Source organism: Thermobia domestica, chromosome 14, assembly GCF_964235325.1.
Source record: "Thermobia domestica chromosome 14, izTheDome1.hap1.1, whole genome shotgun sequence".
Classification (NCBI taxonomy): domain Eukaryota; kingdom Metazoa; phylum Arthropoda; class Insecta; order Zygentoma; family Lepismatidae; genus Thermobia; species Thermobia domestica.
The window spans coordinates 70,532,436-70,550,119 of record NC_137467.1 but is presented as its reverse complement, the minus strand read 5'-3'; the positions used below and the strand labels follow the sequence as shown (position 1 = coordinate 70,550,119).

The 17,684-nt window shown below is 34.2% G+C and overlaps 1 protein-coding gene across 2 annotated transcripts in view; it reads left to right on the top strand.

Moving 5' to 3' along the window:
* The window catches only part of mus301 (mutagen-sensitive 301), a 75,983-nt gene extending 59,186 nt beyond the window's left edge, over nt 1-16,797 (top strand). For both annotated transcript variants that reach the window (XM_081738023.1, XM_081738024.1), the window contains 6 exons: nt 4,275-4,432; nt 5,861-5,956; nt 8,766-8,939; nt 13,306-13,419; nt 14,095-14,229; nt 16,269-16,797. In XM_081738023.1, the coding sequence (XP_081594149.1) occupies nt 4,275-4,432; nt 5,861-5,956; nt 8,766-8,939; nt 13,306-13,419; nt 14,095-14,229; nt 16,269-16,340 (749 nt within the window). In that variant the 3' untranslated portion in view covers nt 16,341-16,797. The remainder of the gene's footprint in view (nt 1-4,274; nt 4,433-5,860; nt 5,957-8,765; nt 8,940-13,305; nt 13,420-14,094; nt 14,230-16,268) is intronic.
* The last annotated feature ends 887 nt before the right edge of the window (nt 16,798-17,684 follow it).

The following is a 17,684-nucleotide window of genomic DNA, read 5'->3' as shown; positions in this document are numbered from 1 at the left end:
TTAACAGAATTAATAGAAAATCAAATACTATCAAGATAAGACGAAATTGTGGCAAAATAACAAGGAATGCTAAAAGAACAAGAAATTATGGTAAAAGAAAGATATACATTAGAATCAAGTTGTGATAGTAAACGTGAAAATGAAAATGTATATTTCAATGACGATGACAGTTATGATGAGATAAATTCTTAAATGCATATTGTTTAAAATATCTTTCCGTCGTTGGTACTCAGAAACCAAGTCGTTATTTTCTTCCTTATATGAGAAAGATCTCTAATTCTTTACCTGTGGGTTACATACCCAAAATGGCTGACACGTTCCTACGTTGAACTGCGACACTGATCCGTTGAATAAGGAAAGATTTAGATCGTTTATCTCCCGATATAAGTGAAATACGATGGCCGATTTCCTTGATAAAATTAGCTCCTTCTTGACCCCAAGTACCACTTGACTCGATGGCAATTCAAACAAACCAATATTTATCAATGAGATTAATATATTTATTCCTCTTGTCGGTCTCCTTACGAGCAGCTATGAGACCTGCGCCTGATGATGAATGTGGAAAATTGGAGGGAGCATAAGTATCTGTGCAGGTGAAGTCCCAAACTAGAGCTTTCCCTTTTTTCCAGGATACTAAAGTCATTCCATCTGGTCTTTTTCCGTCTGAACGACTGCATCCGTTTGGTTCTCGTACTGATGGGACACCTGCAGATGTGAGAGCTCTCAAAATGATATCGTTCACACTTGAGTGCCGTGATTGTCTACCTGCGCTGCTCTTGCATGATAAGCCATGTAAGCCTCTCTTATCGACGAGAGCATTACAAGCACGACAACGGTGTGATTCTAACCGCAGAGCTGTAGCTATACGAAAACTTTCGTTGCTGAGATGTAATGCGTGTTATCCAAATACGTGTTCGAATAATAATTCGATATTAAGTTAATTGTTCGAATAATTATTCGTTATTGAAATAATTGTTGGAATTATTCGTTATTCAATTAATTGTTCGAATAAATATTCGTTATCAAAATACTTGTTCGAATAATAATTCGATATTCAATTAATTGTTTGAATAATTATTCGTTATTCAATTAATTTTCGAATAAATATTTGTTATCCAAATACGCGTTCGAATAACAATTCGATATTCAGTTAATTGTTCGAATGTAATTCGTTATTCAATTAGTTGTTCGAATAATTATTCATTATGCAATTAATTATTCGAATAAGTATTCGTTATCCACTTTATTGTTCGAATATTTTTTCGTTATCGAATTAATTGTTCGAATAATTATTCGTTATTGAAATTTAGATTCTCAGTGAGACAGCATCAAAATTTAATTTCGCAATCATTCACTTCCACTAATCATCCGTCTCTTTTAGCCTAAAGGGCATAAACATTAGACGTTAAACTAAAAATAAATCATTTTATTCACTTCAAATGGTTTTTGTTATCCAAGTTCGTTGAATAATTATTTGTTGTTCAAATAATTATGCATTATCCGAATAATCTTTCAAATTAGGAATTTTATTCGATTATTCCAATGAGCAATATTCGAAGAATCCATTATTCAAATTTTAATACCACTAGCCTAGAAAGAACTCACATTTCAGACTGGACAGTGAATGCTCATCGTTATTAGATTTTCCATTTATGTTTTTATAATTTTGCGAATTTTATTGCTCGGTACTTTAGTTGTGAGAGTGCTTTCTAGATAGTGATCATTGTGAAGAAGTTATAATTTCTGCTCATTTAAAATTGACTAATCAGGTATGTGTGTTTTTGTTGTTTGTTATTTTATTCGTACATCGTAACCGCTAAAGAGAATACAAGAGTTCCTGAAATCATTTCATTACATTCATAATAAGGTAAGTTTCACTATTACATTAATAGTAATATCTGAAACATTTCTCTTATTACATCGCTTTATTAAAGAGTTTCGTTTACCAAAATTCTTTTATATATTTATTCTGTCTGTCTGTGTGTCCGCCCGTCCGGAAGACAAAAATCTCAAGAACTACGTGATGGGTGACCATGAATTTTAACCAGGTTGTAGAAGGTTAAAGGATAGGAATCGAGATCGCTGATGGAGGTGATAGAAATATACACTTCCAGTTTTAACGTTGATCACCATAGAGCAAAACGGTAATAGATAGCGAGAATTAGTTTTGTGCAACTAATTAAGCATCCCAAAAATATATTGCATCTCCACTTTGATCTCTCTACTGAAACTGGAAGTGATGGGAATCTTCCACCACTTCCACCACTTCCGATGTTCCGATATTAACTAAGAAAATAACACTCAGCACTAAACAAACTTCTTCACGTGGTGTACATGTAACACTGCTAGTTGCATTATTTGATGTCTAGAATATGTTGAGACTGACTTAAAACTGTTGTGAGAGCAGATTAATTAAACAGTAAGAATATAGCGATTACATTTAAATATGGCACGTATTATTGCTTCGTCAATTAATTGAATTTGCAACTCTTTCTTTTCTGCACGATGAAGCTTTATTATGTTATTCTTAGGACTGTACATAAAACTTTATCATGTTGTTCTTAGGAATTGTGTTGTTCAAAAAGTAATATCTAAGTACAGTGCTGTAACTTGTGGGGGGGCAGGGTAGCAACTGCCATTCTATTTAAGCTCCCCGCGAGCCCAACTCGATATTTTTCTAGGAGACTCCAAATATTTATGTTTGCTTTGCTAGGAAAATTCCAAGTTGGGGCACCGTGTATATAAGGATAGATCGTTACTATCACTTATTAAATATAATGAAAGTAGGTTGCTGTATTCACTTCCGCTGATTTAATACAATTTAGTTAATGTTCTACAACTAAAACTAAGTTAAATGTACTAGATGATTTAAATAATAAAACATATATAATTTAATATAAAGAAACGATGTAATAAATAATCCTCCAATGTGAAAACATTTTATTTTCTCAAGTTACTGTAATATTTTTATCTGTCGAGCTACTGATGTCTTTTCCGGCATATTATTTAAGAACAAATCTTAGAAATCTCAAAGAATATTTTATTTAATCAATAAAACTGATAGTAGAATTTAAAAAAATAATTAAGACCTATTAACAGACAAAACCAGATAGTTTACCTGGTACTTGGTCTTAAGTAGTTTTTGCTTGTCTTAGGTCTTTTGTTAATTTCTTTACATTTTATTATATTTAAAATTGTCCAATAATATACCACTGAAGACTTCTGGAATTTGACAGAGGAAAATACGACTATTGTGATTATCTCAAAAAAAAAAAAAAAAAAAAATCACGTAAAAGAAAGGATCATTAAGTTATTTTCTTATAGTCAGCAGAGTCCCGAAAACACAACCTAATGTGGGGCGAAGGGTGGCCGAGTTTGTGAAAATGCCTTGGTATCAGAAATGGGGTTAAAAAAAAAAAAAAAAAAAAAAAAAAAAAAAAAAAAAAAAAAAAAAGGAAGTACGAGTGTTTCTTCAGAAAATACAGTACTGTACTTGTATGTATTGGTTGCCTGATAATACAACAGAGAATAAACTGCCCAATTATCCTTAAGCAAAGGAAAAGTACGTACTTTATGAAGGCATAGAGCCTTTACTATATGAAAATTAATTAATACACTGTATAGTAGTTTGTCTGATAAGACAGACCTCAGAAAAATACTTTATGAAAGCATAAAGCTGTCTAGTGAAAATTAAGTAGCCAACTTTGCAAAAACTAGCTCAAAAAAAAAAAAAAAAAATGTAGCACTGTTGTTTTTCACCATCCCAGAGTGAGTCCGAGTTATCGAGTGCCAAGTTTTGGGGACTTCGTTGTATTGTATTGTATTGAAAAAAATGAAATGAAATCTTTAAGTTTTACGTCCCACGGTTATGCCGGTTAGGCTAAAGGAGACGGTGATGATGAGAGATGAGTGAAATGGTGGAATGAAGAAAGTGGGAGGAAACGGGAGAACCCCGAGAAAACCCACGAGCACGGTGTTTGTCCACCACAAAGTCCACACGGCGCGAGCTGGGATCGAACCAGGGACCCCAAGCACCGGAGGTGAACGCTCTACCACTGAGCCACCGCGCCCCCTTGTATTGTATTACTCCTCTGTATAATACAGGAATACATATATATATATATATATATATATATATATATATATATATATATATATATATATATATATATATATATATATATATATATATATATATATATATATGGAGAGAGAGAGAGAGAGAGATTGTTTTGTACAAAATAATAATAAGTTCGTGTCTTCCTGTTTTCTAGGATGCATTGGACTTGATGTTGCACATCGCTTGTATAAGGATCTAGTAACAGCTCAAATGAGTTTGGTGGTATCTACTCCGTTACATCTACTTTATCTTGTAACACCGTATGAAATGATAGATCTGGTTACACCGAACAGCAATACATACTACAATGCAGTAAGTTTTGTCTCATATGTTTTAAATATTTATACTTATTAAGTTTATGTAAAACTAGCTATGTGAAACGTTTGTTCTTCGCACAAGGAGAATAAATTTGTGGAAATTATTTGAATGAAACAGCATCGGGTGTGTCACTATTCATCGTAGCGATGTCAAAAATGATGTATTTAGACACTAATATCAGTCGTTTTCGATTACTTTTACATGTCAGTCCCTTCCCACCTTCCATCTCCATGGCGATAATATGATAAAAATTTAAGTTAGGCCGGGGTCCACTGATGCACCAAAATACATAAAATTTTCGGTCGAGAAGAAGTTGACCGTCAAACATTCTTACATTTCATTTGTATTTATATGGAAAATGTCCCCCTTTTTCCTCGTTTTAATGAGGAGTTTATACACCGAGTTTTATCTTTCTGTCTTGATGAGCTCGGGAAATACTCAGTTCTTCCTATAAATTGTGACACACCCATTTAGGATATGTATTTTAATCAAAGTAATATGACCAAAAAAAAAAAAAAAAAAAAAAAAATAGTAGTTGATAAGTACAGGGTATTTCAAAATAAATATCTGGATTTTAAGGCTTTGCAGTATTTATTACATTTAACGTACAATTACAAATAATGCATGAAATGAAAGAGCAACTCAACAGTTTTTTTTCTCTCTCTCTCTACAAGTGTTCAATTTGAGTACCACTCGTCACACGACACACATCCAGTCGATAGACAAGAAAAGCCCATAAACTTTCCACCGGGATATGCCATAAAACACATTCAATTTAGGAGAATCTCGTTGCAACTGTACCATCTCGTGGGGGTTTGCTAACCCCAGAAGCGAACAATATGAGTGTTCCATCGACAGTTAAGTGAAATGTCGATTTATCAGTGAAGACAACACGATCTAGAAAATATTCGTCATTGCAGCAACATGTCATTTGCAAAGTTGACACGTAAACCGTAGTTTGTAGGCTTGTAGCAACTGCAAACGATAAGGACGTAGTTGTAAGCGTTTCCTTAAAATTCTTCACACAGACGGTTGCACTGTAACTACAGATCCAGTTTTTGCAAAATGTAAAACACAATAAACTTTCTGCTCAATAGTTGCCATCTCTGCTATTAGCGCTTTCTAACAGTAGACAGAGAAAACAGTGCATACGCATGCGTGCGTACAAAGTTGTTTGAGGTGGCTTTCATTTGTTGTATTATTTATAATTCTACAAAGCCTTAAAGCCCCGATATTCATTTTGAAACACACTATATATCCAAAAATTTACTTGAAACGGTTATTCAATTAGACGCAATATAGCTTATTTTCTTTTTATAATTGTTTCGCAGTAGTTGCATTGTTGATTTGAGTTGCTTAATAGATTGTTCGCGATGGAAACGTGTAAAATTAACATAATTTTTTCCTGACTTTTCTTTGTAGTATTTGGAATTGAAAAGCAAAGATAAGCATACAGCACAAGTACTCGGAATTTCCGAAGGATGCATGGTACAAATTGTCTCAGGAAGAAACGTAAAAGTAAGTAGGTCTATTAATCTTGTATGTAAATGCATAATATGTAACTTAGATTGTTTGTACAAAGTCTACAGGTTCAAGTAATTAAGTCTTTCTATTTATAGTATTCACAGACAAGACGTAGGGACACTGCGACTCAGTAATAAAGTGCTCATCTCTGGTGCAAACCATCCTTAGGTCAATCTTCTGCTGTGAAAGTTTGTCGTGAACAAACTTCGTTCGTGGATTTTCTTGGACTTCTCCCGTTCCCTCTTACTATCTTAATTCCATCAATTCTTTCATAATTATTCACTTGCATTTATGCGTGTTGCTAAATCATATTGCATATGCCGTGAGTTTTCTCGGGTTACTCCTGTTTCCTCCCACATTCTCATTCCACCATTTTTTCCATAATCATTCACTTGTTTTATCATCGTCTCTCTTAGGCTAACAAACAATCGTGGGACATAAAACTGAAAATTTTCATTTTTTCTTGTATACTTCGGGGCATAATCACGGGATGTTAGGCTAACATTTTCATTTCTCTTTATATTATATAGGTTGTTGCAATTAAAATGTCCGGTTTTGCGTTAGGAGAGAAACCATCCAACCATCCTTTGTAGAAACTAAGCGTACGACGTTTCAAATTCTGGCTCACAAAATAGGCTGGAGTACCCAGTCAGTCTGGAAATAGTGTGTTGTTAAACAAGATCGCGTGAAAATGCACAATGAAGAATCTCAATTTTTGAGTGATTTTTTCTGTACAAGTTCAAACTGTGATATTCTGCACATAGTTGCGAAAAACATCAACAATGAATTTAGGCCAAAAGTTCGAATGCACGAACCATACGTTGATGGTTTACGAAATTTCATGCAGATGACGTATTGTCAAAGTGTGAGTTCCGTAGAAAGCGATAAACATTTCGTGATGAGGTCCACGGGAACACCTTTGAAGCAGACCTTCGGTAAAGTATCTGTACAATTGTGGAAGAGTTAGAGATGTACCATACCACTGTCGTTCAGCCGCTTGGCACAATCGATAAGGTGAAAAGTTGAACTCATTTTGGCACCGCCTGATAGGAATTGCCATCTGGATTTGTTCAATTCTCTTAGTATACGCAATAGCCGGAAAGGTTGTCTGTATCAGATTGTCACTTCACTATTATACAAAAATCGTAAACATTCAAAAGAAGAGTTGAATTGTGATCAACGTACAGGATCATTTCCAAAACCATCCGCAGAACATGTTTTTTCTAATATGGTGGTCTATGATAGGAGGGATCCATTATGTTTTTCCTCATCGAGGCGAAACCTCACAGCGGATCACTACTCCGTGAAATGTTCTGCAAAATGTGCACATGTATCCAGCAATCATGATGCATGACAATACACACTCACTTGATGGCGCAGACTTTTCATTAGTTGCAGTATGAAACCCTTTCTCCTGAGGTCTCTTCTACCGACAATCTCCTCTTTCACCATCTCAATCACTTCTTGGCTGGAAAGAACTTGTCTGATGACCGGGGAGTGCAATGTGCGGTTGAGAACTTCTTCGCATAACAAAGTTCGAATTTCTTTCGTTATATAATTCAGTTGTTGGCTAAGTGATGGCGTTTTGTATCCTTTGAAAATGACACACGTCAAGCAGACATTTCCATCACACTAATCCAATATATATATACACACTCTCGATTCTAATGATGTCACCGCAGAAACAAGTTGGACACGTAACACTGACTGTAGCACGTAACAGGTCGTTTGAGTGAAGAGGAAGGGAGTTGGGGTAAAGAGGAAATGCAAAATATTGGCGGGTTTGCTAAACTGCTGTGAGCCACGAAGAAACAGTAGGAAAAAAAAAAAAAAAAAAAAAAAAACAGGTATCACAACGAAATTATCTGCAGTTTCTGAAATATTCTACCATTCTGCAGTACGGTAGCCTTGAGTTGCCGTCTCAGGACAGGGTATACATTCCTCTAAAATATTTAATAAAGAGTTATTTGAGTGCTAAGAAAACTTTTTCATTAAAGAATTAATTTTTTTTATTTAAAAAAAAGTATTGTTTAATTTTGCTGCTTGTGTTATAGTATCAGTTACTATTAGATTGTCAATTTTGTGTCTTTTTTCGTATACATGTCTTTGACCATAGTTATTAGATATAAGTTAATTAATTTTATTACCGAAAATAACATTTAACTTACGATGGAAATTTGATATATAAGAGTGATATATTCAAACATCCAGTGTCTACTGTAAACACTATTATTAGTAATAATGCAAAATGAATAATAATAATAATAAACGCAAAGTGTGCTTCGTTATATTGTAGTGCAGGAACAAACAAGTTATTCTTTAATCAGTTGTAAACTTTATGTTTGGAACGGACAGAATGTGTATGTCATGTGGAATTCATTTAAGAAATCAATTTTGTACTGTCAATTCGTTGGCAATGTGGTTAATATTTGTTCCTTTGCGACAGAAGTGACGCCTCTCCGCCATTCTTAACCTAATCTTCCTCTGACCCCCTATTGATGTTTCTATTTCACCTATTTGTAATTTAGATCTTGTAAAACATCCACCTGTTTAATGTGGAGTTTACTGGTATATATGTGTTTAGAAAGACCTGAAAAAGAAATGGAATAATATGTATCGTGGATATGTTCTGTAATCCTGATGTTTTTTTTTATCATGTCTGTTTTTCTTTACGTTTATATGTGATTTCATAAATTCCATTGACATAAAATGGAATAACTCTTGTAACCAATTTGGAATTTTTAATTACTATGTATTGTTTTATTATTATTTTTTTATCGTATCGTTTTCTTTCTTTACGCAGAATGTTTCGAAAGGAATTGTTCAACGTTTCTACTTAACCTTAATGCTGTATGATTTATGGAATCAAAACACCGTGTGGGAGGTGGCAGAGAAGTTTCAGGTCCATCGAGGAATTGTTCAGAGTCTACTAGCATCTGCCGCGTCTTTCTCATCTTCTGTTCTTCATTTTTGTGAGGTAACTTCTCTGTTCAAGCTATGTTAAACTTACTAATTGACTACAATGCATATCTATTAACAGTACTACTTACTACAATGCATATCTATTAACAGTAAGTTAAATTCTCACACCTTTATGACATTCAAAAGGGGGGGAAAAAGCGAACACTTTCGAGACATTTAGTATTTTTGAAACAAGCAAGAAGGCTAATATTCACCGCAAAAACTAGCAGTTTTCTTCTACATGTAAGAAGCACTTTCGGAAGGACCTTCTTCCATCTTCAGCTCACTTAATATTTAAAGAAGATTTATAAACATGAAGGAGAATGTGGAAAGGCAAAAAAAGTAGTTAAAAGGATTAAGAAATGTAAAACACAAATCTTCTGTCAAAAATTAAACACATACGAATAGGCACTAAATATCATCACCGCTCGCAATATTGTGATACTTTCGAGGCATTTTTCGCTTCTTCCTTAGCACATTTAAGGAAAACTTGTTGCTACATAAAATGTGTGATGTATAAAATTATCTGCTTGTCCATTGCGTTGAATAACATTCCATCTTCAGCTCACTTAATATTTAAAGAAGATTTATAAACATGAAGGAGAATGTGGTGATACTTTCGAGGCATTTTTCGCTTCTTCCTTAGCACATTTAAGGAAAATTTGTTGCTACATAAAATGTGTAATGTATGAAATTATCTGCTTGTCCATTCCGTTGAATAACAAGCGTACACCACCACGTAGAGGAGTTTAATTTGTATGGCGTGATATTTTCTCGGTTAATATTGTAACCGCAAGTGGTAGTAGATTTCCAGTACTACTGGTTTTAGGAGAAAGTTTAGAGTACAGATGGAAAATATTCTTGGCACACTAAATTGATCGCAGAAAACTACTACTCGCTATCTATTATCATTTCTATCCCATACTGATCAATATTCAAACGGTTCATTTCTGCTACTTCTGGTTTGAATACAGGATTAAGAGAGAAGGTATCTATTATTAAAATGCTGTATCGATTAAAAAAAAAAAAAAGCTTCTCACTATCTCTTATTGTTTTTGCTTTATGTAGATCGATAATGAAACCAGAAGTTATAGTGGATTTATATCACTTCCGTTTGTAGTAAGAAGTTAAAAATAGAGACAAAACGTATTCTTGGGACCCTTAATCGATTGCAAGAAAGCGCTTCTCACTTTATATTACCGTTTTTGCTCTATAGTGAGCAATAGAGACACGATTATGTGGCAAATAAGAATTGTTAATTTCGTTATAAAAATATGCGTAAAGCGGGATAAAATCGGTGAATAAAAATTCAATGTAAGAACACTATTTTCCCTGGCAATTACAATTAGTTACATTTTATTTCACCTTAATTTCCACTCATCAATCATCATGACATAAACTCATGCATGACTACATTAAACAATATTTGAGTTTTTAAAAAATAACACTAAGAATCCTCATTGAATAAAAGTATTACGTAAAGAAAAAAAAAAAAAATAGAGAACATTAATAGAAAAAAATAAGTTTAGTGTTCACAATTTACTTATGCAAATATCACGTAAGCATTGTTTCAGTGTTTTCTGGTGTTAAATTTGTTCTTTTTTTCGGTATATCATTGTAAGAAGAGAGAGCCCTCTCCACATCAACATTCGAAACTGATATGTACATTAGCAGGAGACACTTTCCAGCGATTTCTGAATGCTCATCTAACCAGGGGTAAAAGTGAGGGGGGCACGGGAGGACGCCGTTCCTCCATTTCCACAAAATATCTATGACGTACCTCCACTTCCTAAAAAAATACAATGGGCAGAGATAGGCACGGAGGATGGCTTGTCATCATCCGTCCCCCTACCTTTTAAGATCCACTTTTACCCCTGCATTTAACATACCCCACAATACTCCTTCCACATTATTCATTTCACCAGTAGATACCGTTTGAAGCTCATTTTGTAACTGCATGTATAATTTCAAAAATTGATGGTGGTCTATTTTCTCAAAAATGGGAATCACGTTGCTAGTAATTGGCAAATAATGCAGGGTGTCTGCAGATCAAGAAAGTCAAGAAAGTAAAGAAATTGAACACTAGGTCAAGAATGTCAAGAAATGGCACGGTAGGTCAAGAATTTGTGTTTTATATCCGAGTGATGATATATATCCAGACTGGAAATTTTGGCTGCGATCAGTGGAGGCTGACAAATTCAAACAGGGGCGTCATTTAGCGGGAGCAGGGAGAAGTAATTGTCCTCCCCCCCCAAGAGTTTGAGGAATACATATACTTTAATTGATTTTCTACTAATATACTAGTACGAAACGTGAAAGTCTTACGTCGGTGGATCTTGCCCCCCTCAAGCGAAGTCTGAAATGACGCTCCTGAATTCAAAGCTTTTGCAATGTGTATAAGACTAAATTTGATGTAACATACAGTGGTTCAGAATCTGTAAGGACCCATGAAAAAAGAAAACGACACTCAAAACTCGTTGGTGCTCTCATTAGTGGTAAACAGTCTCAGCTGAACTTATGTTGCTCCAGTTCCACTAGTGCAAAATGGTTCTGAATCAACTCTAGCAGTGCAACAAACTCCTTGTTTGTCAGTTCCACCCGTGAAGCAAACTGCCTCTACATCATTTTCATGTGCTTCAGTTCCTTTGTACAACAAACTGTGAATGTACCATCTGCAATCTTACCTTCTTAGTTTGGAAGAACGTCTCAAGACATTGTTCATGAACATATGAACATACGTCTCATAATACACTAAACAATTTTCTTATAAAGGTTGATGTCACAAAAGTTGAGATTTTGTGGGCTCTATATAAAGTAATGAGCCATTTTTCGAGCAAAAGTAGTGGTAATACAACAGACTTGTTTTGCACTTACGTTCCATAACATAATTGTAATAAGATGCACAAGGTGCAAAAAGTTTTGTATGTTGTTACGATGAGAGCTTAAATAAAGTAGCTCAAAGATGTCAGATGGATCTTATTATTAGGTTTGGGACAATCAAACACAGCGTCAAGTAGGTATTGGACATCAGAATTTCCTTGTTGTGGTACAGCAAATGAATTGATGAGTAGTTTCACCAGGGGTATTTCAAAACTGAGGTTGTCACTTGAAAGTGTTATGTAAGTTGAAATGAACGCTGCAAATTAGGTGTGCAGTCTTTATTAATTACAAGTTGCTAAGACAAAAGTATAAAATACCTTTAGCTTTCATCTTAACCAGCCATTGGTAGGGGATTTAAAAAAAAAAAAAAAAGACTAAAATACTATAGTAGCTTGCCAAGAAAATTCGTAAAATCTCAAGAAAAGTCAAGAAAAGGTCAAGAAATTTGGTTTCTCAAAACTTGTAGACACCCTGTAATGGTACTAATAATGAATAAATCGTAAAAATTGTCACTTTTGCGGAAATTTGGAATATAGAGACTTGTTGCAAATTTCGCTAATTCGACAGAATTTCGCGTTTAATCGCGAACGTTATATGGCCCAACAAATAGTGAAAAAATAAATTTTTTAGGTATACAACATTTTCACACAAAACTGATACATTTCGCGTTTTCGCGTGTCACCAAAAAATCGTGTCTCCAGTGTTCAATCGTTTAAACCGGAATTGGTATATTTCTACTACTTCCCGTTTGAATATCATCTCTATCAATGAAAGTCAGTTCCTAACTTTTGACTCTTTATATCGCAGCCATACTTGATAGTGATTCATCAGGTAGTTTTTGGTATTTTTTTGTCTCTCGGATCGACAGACAGAGTAAATATATAAAAGAAGTTTTCTTGAAACAAATTCTAAAGTGATTAGATAAATTTCTACAAGTAATATTTGTCTCTCTTCCAAATTTCCTGCCCAGAGAATTTCGTGCATCATGCATTTTATGTAGCAACCAATTTTCTTTAGATGCGCTGACCAAGAGGCGAGAAAAGCCTCGAAACCATTCACAGATTTTGTGTCTTTTGAATGCTATTAAGATATGTGAATTTTACTTGTGTCACTCTTTTCTAATGGCCCTCCAAAGTAGGTTTATAAAATTAAATTTCCGGACCCAGGCATGAGTAATATTCATTAATGAAATACATAATAATTCATTAACGAGTTTCTGTTTAAATTTTGCATATAATTTTTTAAGCCGCTCTGAGTCTTCAAAATAGGACGTCTTAAAAATCGATTTTTCGTCTTTTGGTAACTTATAGCTTTGAAAGAAGACGGTTTTCCACCTATATTTGTTAAAATTGTTTTTCATCATTTTATGTGTGAAAATCACTTTTGAAATTCGATGTTATTTTACTGCATCCTATGTTTTATGACACTTTTTTGAAATATGTGTCTTATGTCATATTTAGCTGTCAATGTAAAACTGTTTATTTTTTGTTTGTTTTTTTAAGGAACTTGATGAGTTTTGGGCTTTTCAAGATATAATGGTTAAGTTTTCTCAACGCCTGTCGTATTGTTGTACAGCTGAGTTACTGTCATTAATGGAATTGCCAGCTGTTAAAAGGGTAAATCCTCTAAAATATAGTTACTATTATAATATAATATTCCAACATTGTTTGTGTCTTTAATATTCTTGCAGTTCAACAAAGAGAAATGAATAAGAACTTCTCTATTAAACAACAATTACGTTCGTTACTAAGATTCAAATCTTCGATTAACATAGTGCTGGTTTCACCAGAATTGACGAGATTGTAAGTTTAAGGGACTAAGAAGTTGCATTGCAAGACTTTACTAGCGATAGGTATGGTTAAAATAAGGAACTAGAATTTTAATTTTATCAGAAGATAAGGCTAACTAGGATTTCCAAGATTTTCTCAACTTATTCTTCTGAAATTCGTTATGTAGCTACGTCCGTATCCCGTTTTGTCTGTATATTAATTTTCTCTTTCCTTTTTTCTCTGTTCAAATCATATATTTAATAAGAACCATAATAGTTGATTTCACAGTTTTTTTTATAGAGGAATGAGATGGTTTATTTACTATGAAATACAAAATATGTTTCCGCGAATTTATGTTCTTCGAATTTACGGTATAATTTACATTTATATTATTGTAAGTCAGTAGGGTATTTCATTAGTTATGCTTCAGTATTTACTTTCTTAATTGGAACCGTCAGTTGTTTTTAACAGTAACGGATATTAGAATTAACCTACCTTCTTTTTCTTTCTTTCCATTGCCAGGCAAGAGCAAGACAGTTGTACAATGCAGGATTTAAAACTCTTCAGGATGTAGCCAAAGCAGATGTACAAACACTAGTACAAACTATAGATCATATGCCAAGAAAGACGGCGCAACAAATAATAATGGCAGCCAAGGTATGCTTAAATATTTTGTATAAAACTTGTAATCTTACCTGATACACTTATCGTTAATTTCAGCTTATAACCTTTCTTTCCTGTTTAGGATTTAGATTTCTGGACTTTCGGCATCTGTGGCCATGTCAGCCCGTCACGTATGAGGGATAACGTCCCTCGGCGAGCACACTATCCGGGGAAAGGGAAGAAAGAAATGATTGGGGAAGGAAAGAAACGGCCTGGGACCGGTATGTTAAGTACTATCCCGGCATTTGCCTAGTGTGAATGAGGAAAGCCCAGGAAAACCGCATTCAGGATGGCTGGCCCAGAGAAGCTTTTTATACTTTTTCGATTGAGTTTCTTTCCTGTTATAGAAAGTGCATTTCCATATTCTTCATCGATTTCCCTCCTTTTAGAGAATACAATATTGCACAAAGTAACAATTACATGAATATTAAAATAATATCTGAAGTTATTCGAAACTTGCATTGGCAAAATGTTAAAGTTTTAATTATTATTAAGTTACAAGTGAACAAACGTATGTAAGCGCATCCAATTTAATTGAGCGTTATCATGCGCTAGCTTTATTTTGAAAAATGATTTGGAGGTGGTTTAAAACGAATTGAATTTTAAGCGTAAAAAACTCCGCTTAATTTTCAGCTCCATGTTTTTACACAGTACGTATTTCACCTGAAATGAAATGAAATCTTTGAGTTTTACGTCCCACGGTTATGCCGGCTAGGCTAAAGGAGACGGTGATGATGAGAAATAAATGAAATGGTGGAATGAAAAAAGTGGGAGGAAAGTGGAGAACCCCGAGGAAACCCACACACACGGTGTTTTATTTCACCTGGTATTCAATTATAATTTAAGTTCAAATAAATTAGAAAGTGTGTAGAAAATTAGTTGTTGATTACACGGAAGGGAAACCCAGTAATAAAACGGAAGGCTAACCGGGCAAGAAAGAAAAGACTGATTTCCAAGAGTTCTTGCTTTTTTTTTTTTTTTTTAATGGAGATTAATTTGCTACCACTGATGTGGGAGACTGGTTGCCGGATAAGTTAAACGTAATAAGGCCAGTCAAAATTCACTCTCTTGAAAAAGTTATGAAATATCTATCGATAACAAATGTTAAAATATGTTTAGAGCTTGTCGTACTCTAGTATGTGTATTTACGTGATAAAAGCTTTGATATCTACTGGCAAAGATACATCAAGTAGATTGTAAATAATATGATTCCCTTGTATATCATGGAAATTAGTTATTAATTGATTTTAGTTATTTTTGTCACTTTCTGATTCCAACTAATGAAATCGAATTGAATATTGTAATGTACCACGTGCTTGTGTTTACAAACATTTTACACGTGTTCCTATTTATAAACAACCACCATGTGCACATTACTCTGGAAAACTACGATTGTAGACGATGGAGAGAACAGCAGCGCCACCGCCACACTGGAGCGCCTACAGGATTCCATGGCCAGCTATCAGTCTCGGCTGATTAATCCCTCCTTTAGCTTGCTCGGAGCTCTAAGAGATACCTAATCCAAGCCTCTAGTTTGCTTCGAAGCTCTGGGCTTTCCTTCTTCCCGCTTAGCTTGCTTCGGAGTTCTGTGTTTTTTAACTCCCTCTCTGTTTGCTTCGGAGCATTGGGTTTCCTAATCCACTCCACCTAGCTTGCTGCGGAGCTCTGTGGAGGTCCCGTCCTATGCTGCTTGGGCCTTTCTCTACCATAGAGAAATTACATTATTGTACTATTCTTGTAGAATACTGTTTATAGAGGATTTTTGTAATAAAACCAGTAGTTGGAGACGATCCCAGACTATAATTTATTTTAGCAAAGCTCTATCTACCCCTACATAGGGAGAACTTTACTTAATTTAAATTAAAATGATTCTTACAATAAGGTTTCTTACCTTGCGTTTGTTGTATTTCACTTCTGCCATTTTTTGCTTCTTAAACTATTCTTTAATTCACAATGTTAAATATATATCATTATGTGATATTTATTTATGGAAATAGTATTTTAATAACATAATTTCAAATAATTTCTTCCAGGTCCTTCTTATGGAAAAAGCAGAGACTCTGAGAGATGAAGCGGATGACTTGGAAGGAATAAATATTTCTTGATGATAAACTATTTATTAGCTATCACACTATTGCGAGCGGTGATTATATTCAATGAGAAAAAGCGGAAATGCTATTACTCACCGCAAAAAATATGTAGGAGAAGTTCCTTCTACGTGCAACAGGTAGCGCTTTCGGAAGCTGCTACTTCCTTCATCAGCTTGTGGTAGACTTCAAAAAGGATAATAAAAAAACATGAAGGATGGTTTAAAAATGGTTAAAAAGTTAGGATATGTAAAAAACCAAATCTATTGTCAAACATTAAAACTCACAGGAATGGAAACTCACTGACATTGTTTACTCCTGTTCACTGTTTTCTGTTCTTGCTTTCCAAATGGTGAAAGTATGTACTGAAAAGATTACTCCAAATAATATTTATTTTTCCTCTATCCAGGTTAAGTGAGGGCCTTTCTTTGTGAATATAATATGATTCTTTAATTTTTCATTCCGTTGCTGTTTTTGCTTTTTCAATCAAACATGACTCCATGATATGATGGTTATAATCTTTAAGGTGCGTTGCTAGACCGGCTAACTGTTGCGGATTACGAGATTTCGAGGTACGAACGTGCTCAGTTATTCTAGTACAAATGTTCCTTCTTGTTTGGCCTATATACATTTTATTACACTGACATTTCATCCGATAGACGCCACCCGATAGAAATTTTTTAAGCATCCTTCTTTTTTTTTTAAATCCTTTTTGAAGTCTACCACAGGCTGATGAAGGAACTAGCAGCTTCCGAAAGCGTTACATGTTGTACGTAGAAGGAAATTCTGCTACATATTTTTTGCGGTGAGTAATAGCCTTTCCGCTTTTTCTCATACTTATTAGCTATTTACAGTATTAACGGGTTCTATAGGAACATATTGAATGTTATTACTTTGTATCTACAGACTAGGTGAATTAGTTATTAAATAGTTTCAGTAAGCGTTTAACTTCTTTAAAAATTTTTTGCCCAGTGTTGTAATCTTTTAAAGAATTTACCGATGAAATTAACAGATACTACAGATACTATTTAATAACTACCTAATCTTGAGACACAATTCACCTAATCTTAAGATACAAGGAAATAACGTTATATTTATTAGCGAAGTAAAACTCAGAAGGATAATCATCTTGTATTTCAGTATTTTGTTATGGATTTATTCAAAAAAAATCATATCAAACGTTGAATTTTTGCTTACCGCTGTCAGCATTGTCAAGATATGCAAGTTGCGAAGTCTTGACACAACTGTAAGTAAAACACAGATAAATTCTGATATGGACAAAATTTATTTCAATTCTTCAAAATATATTTGTTGTTGATCGGCGCACTTATTTGTATATTTTTCCAACTTCCGTATGGCTTG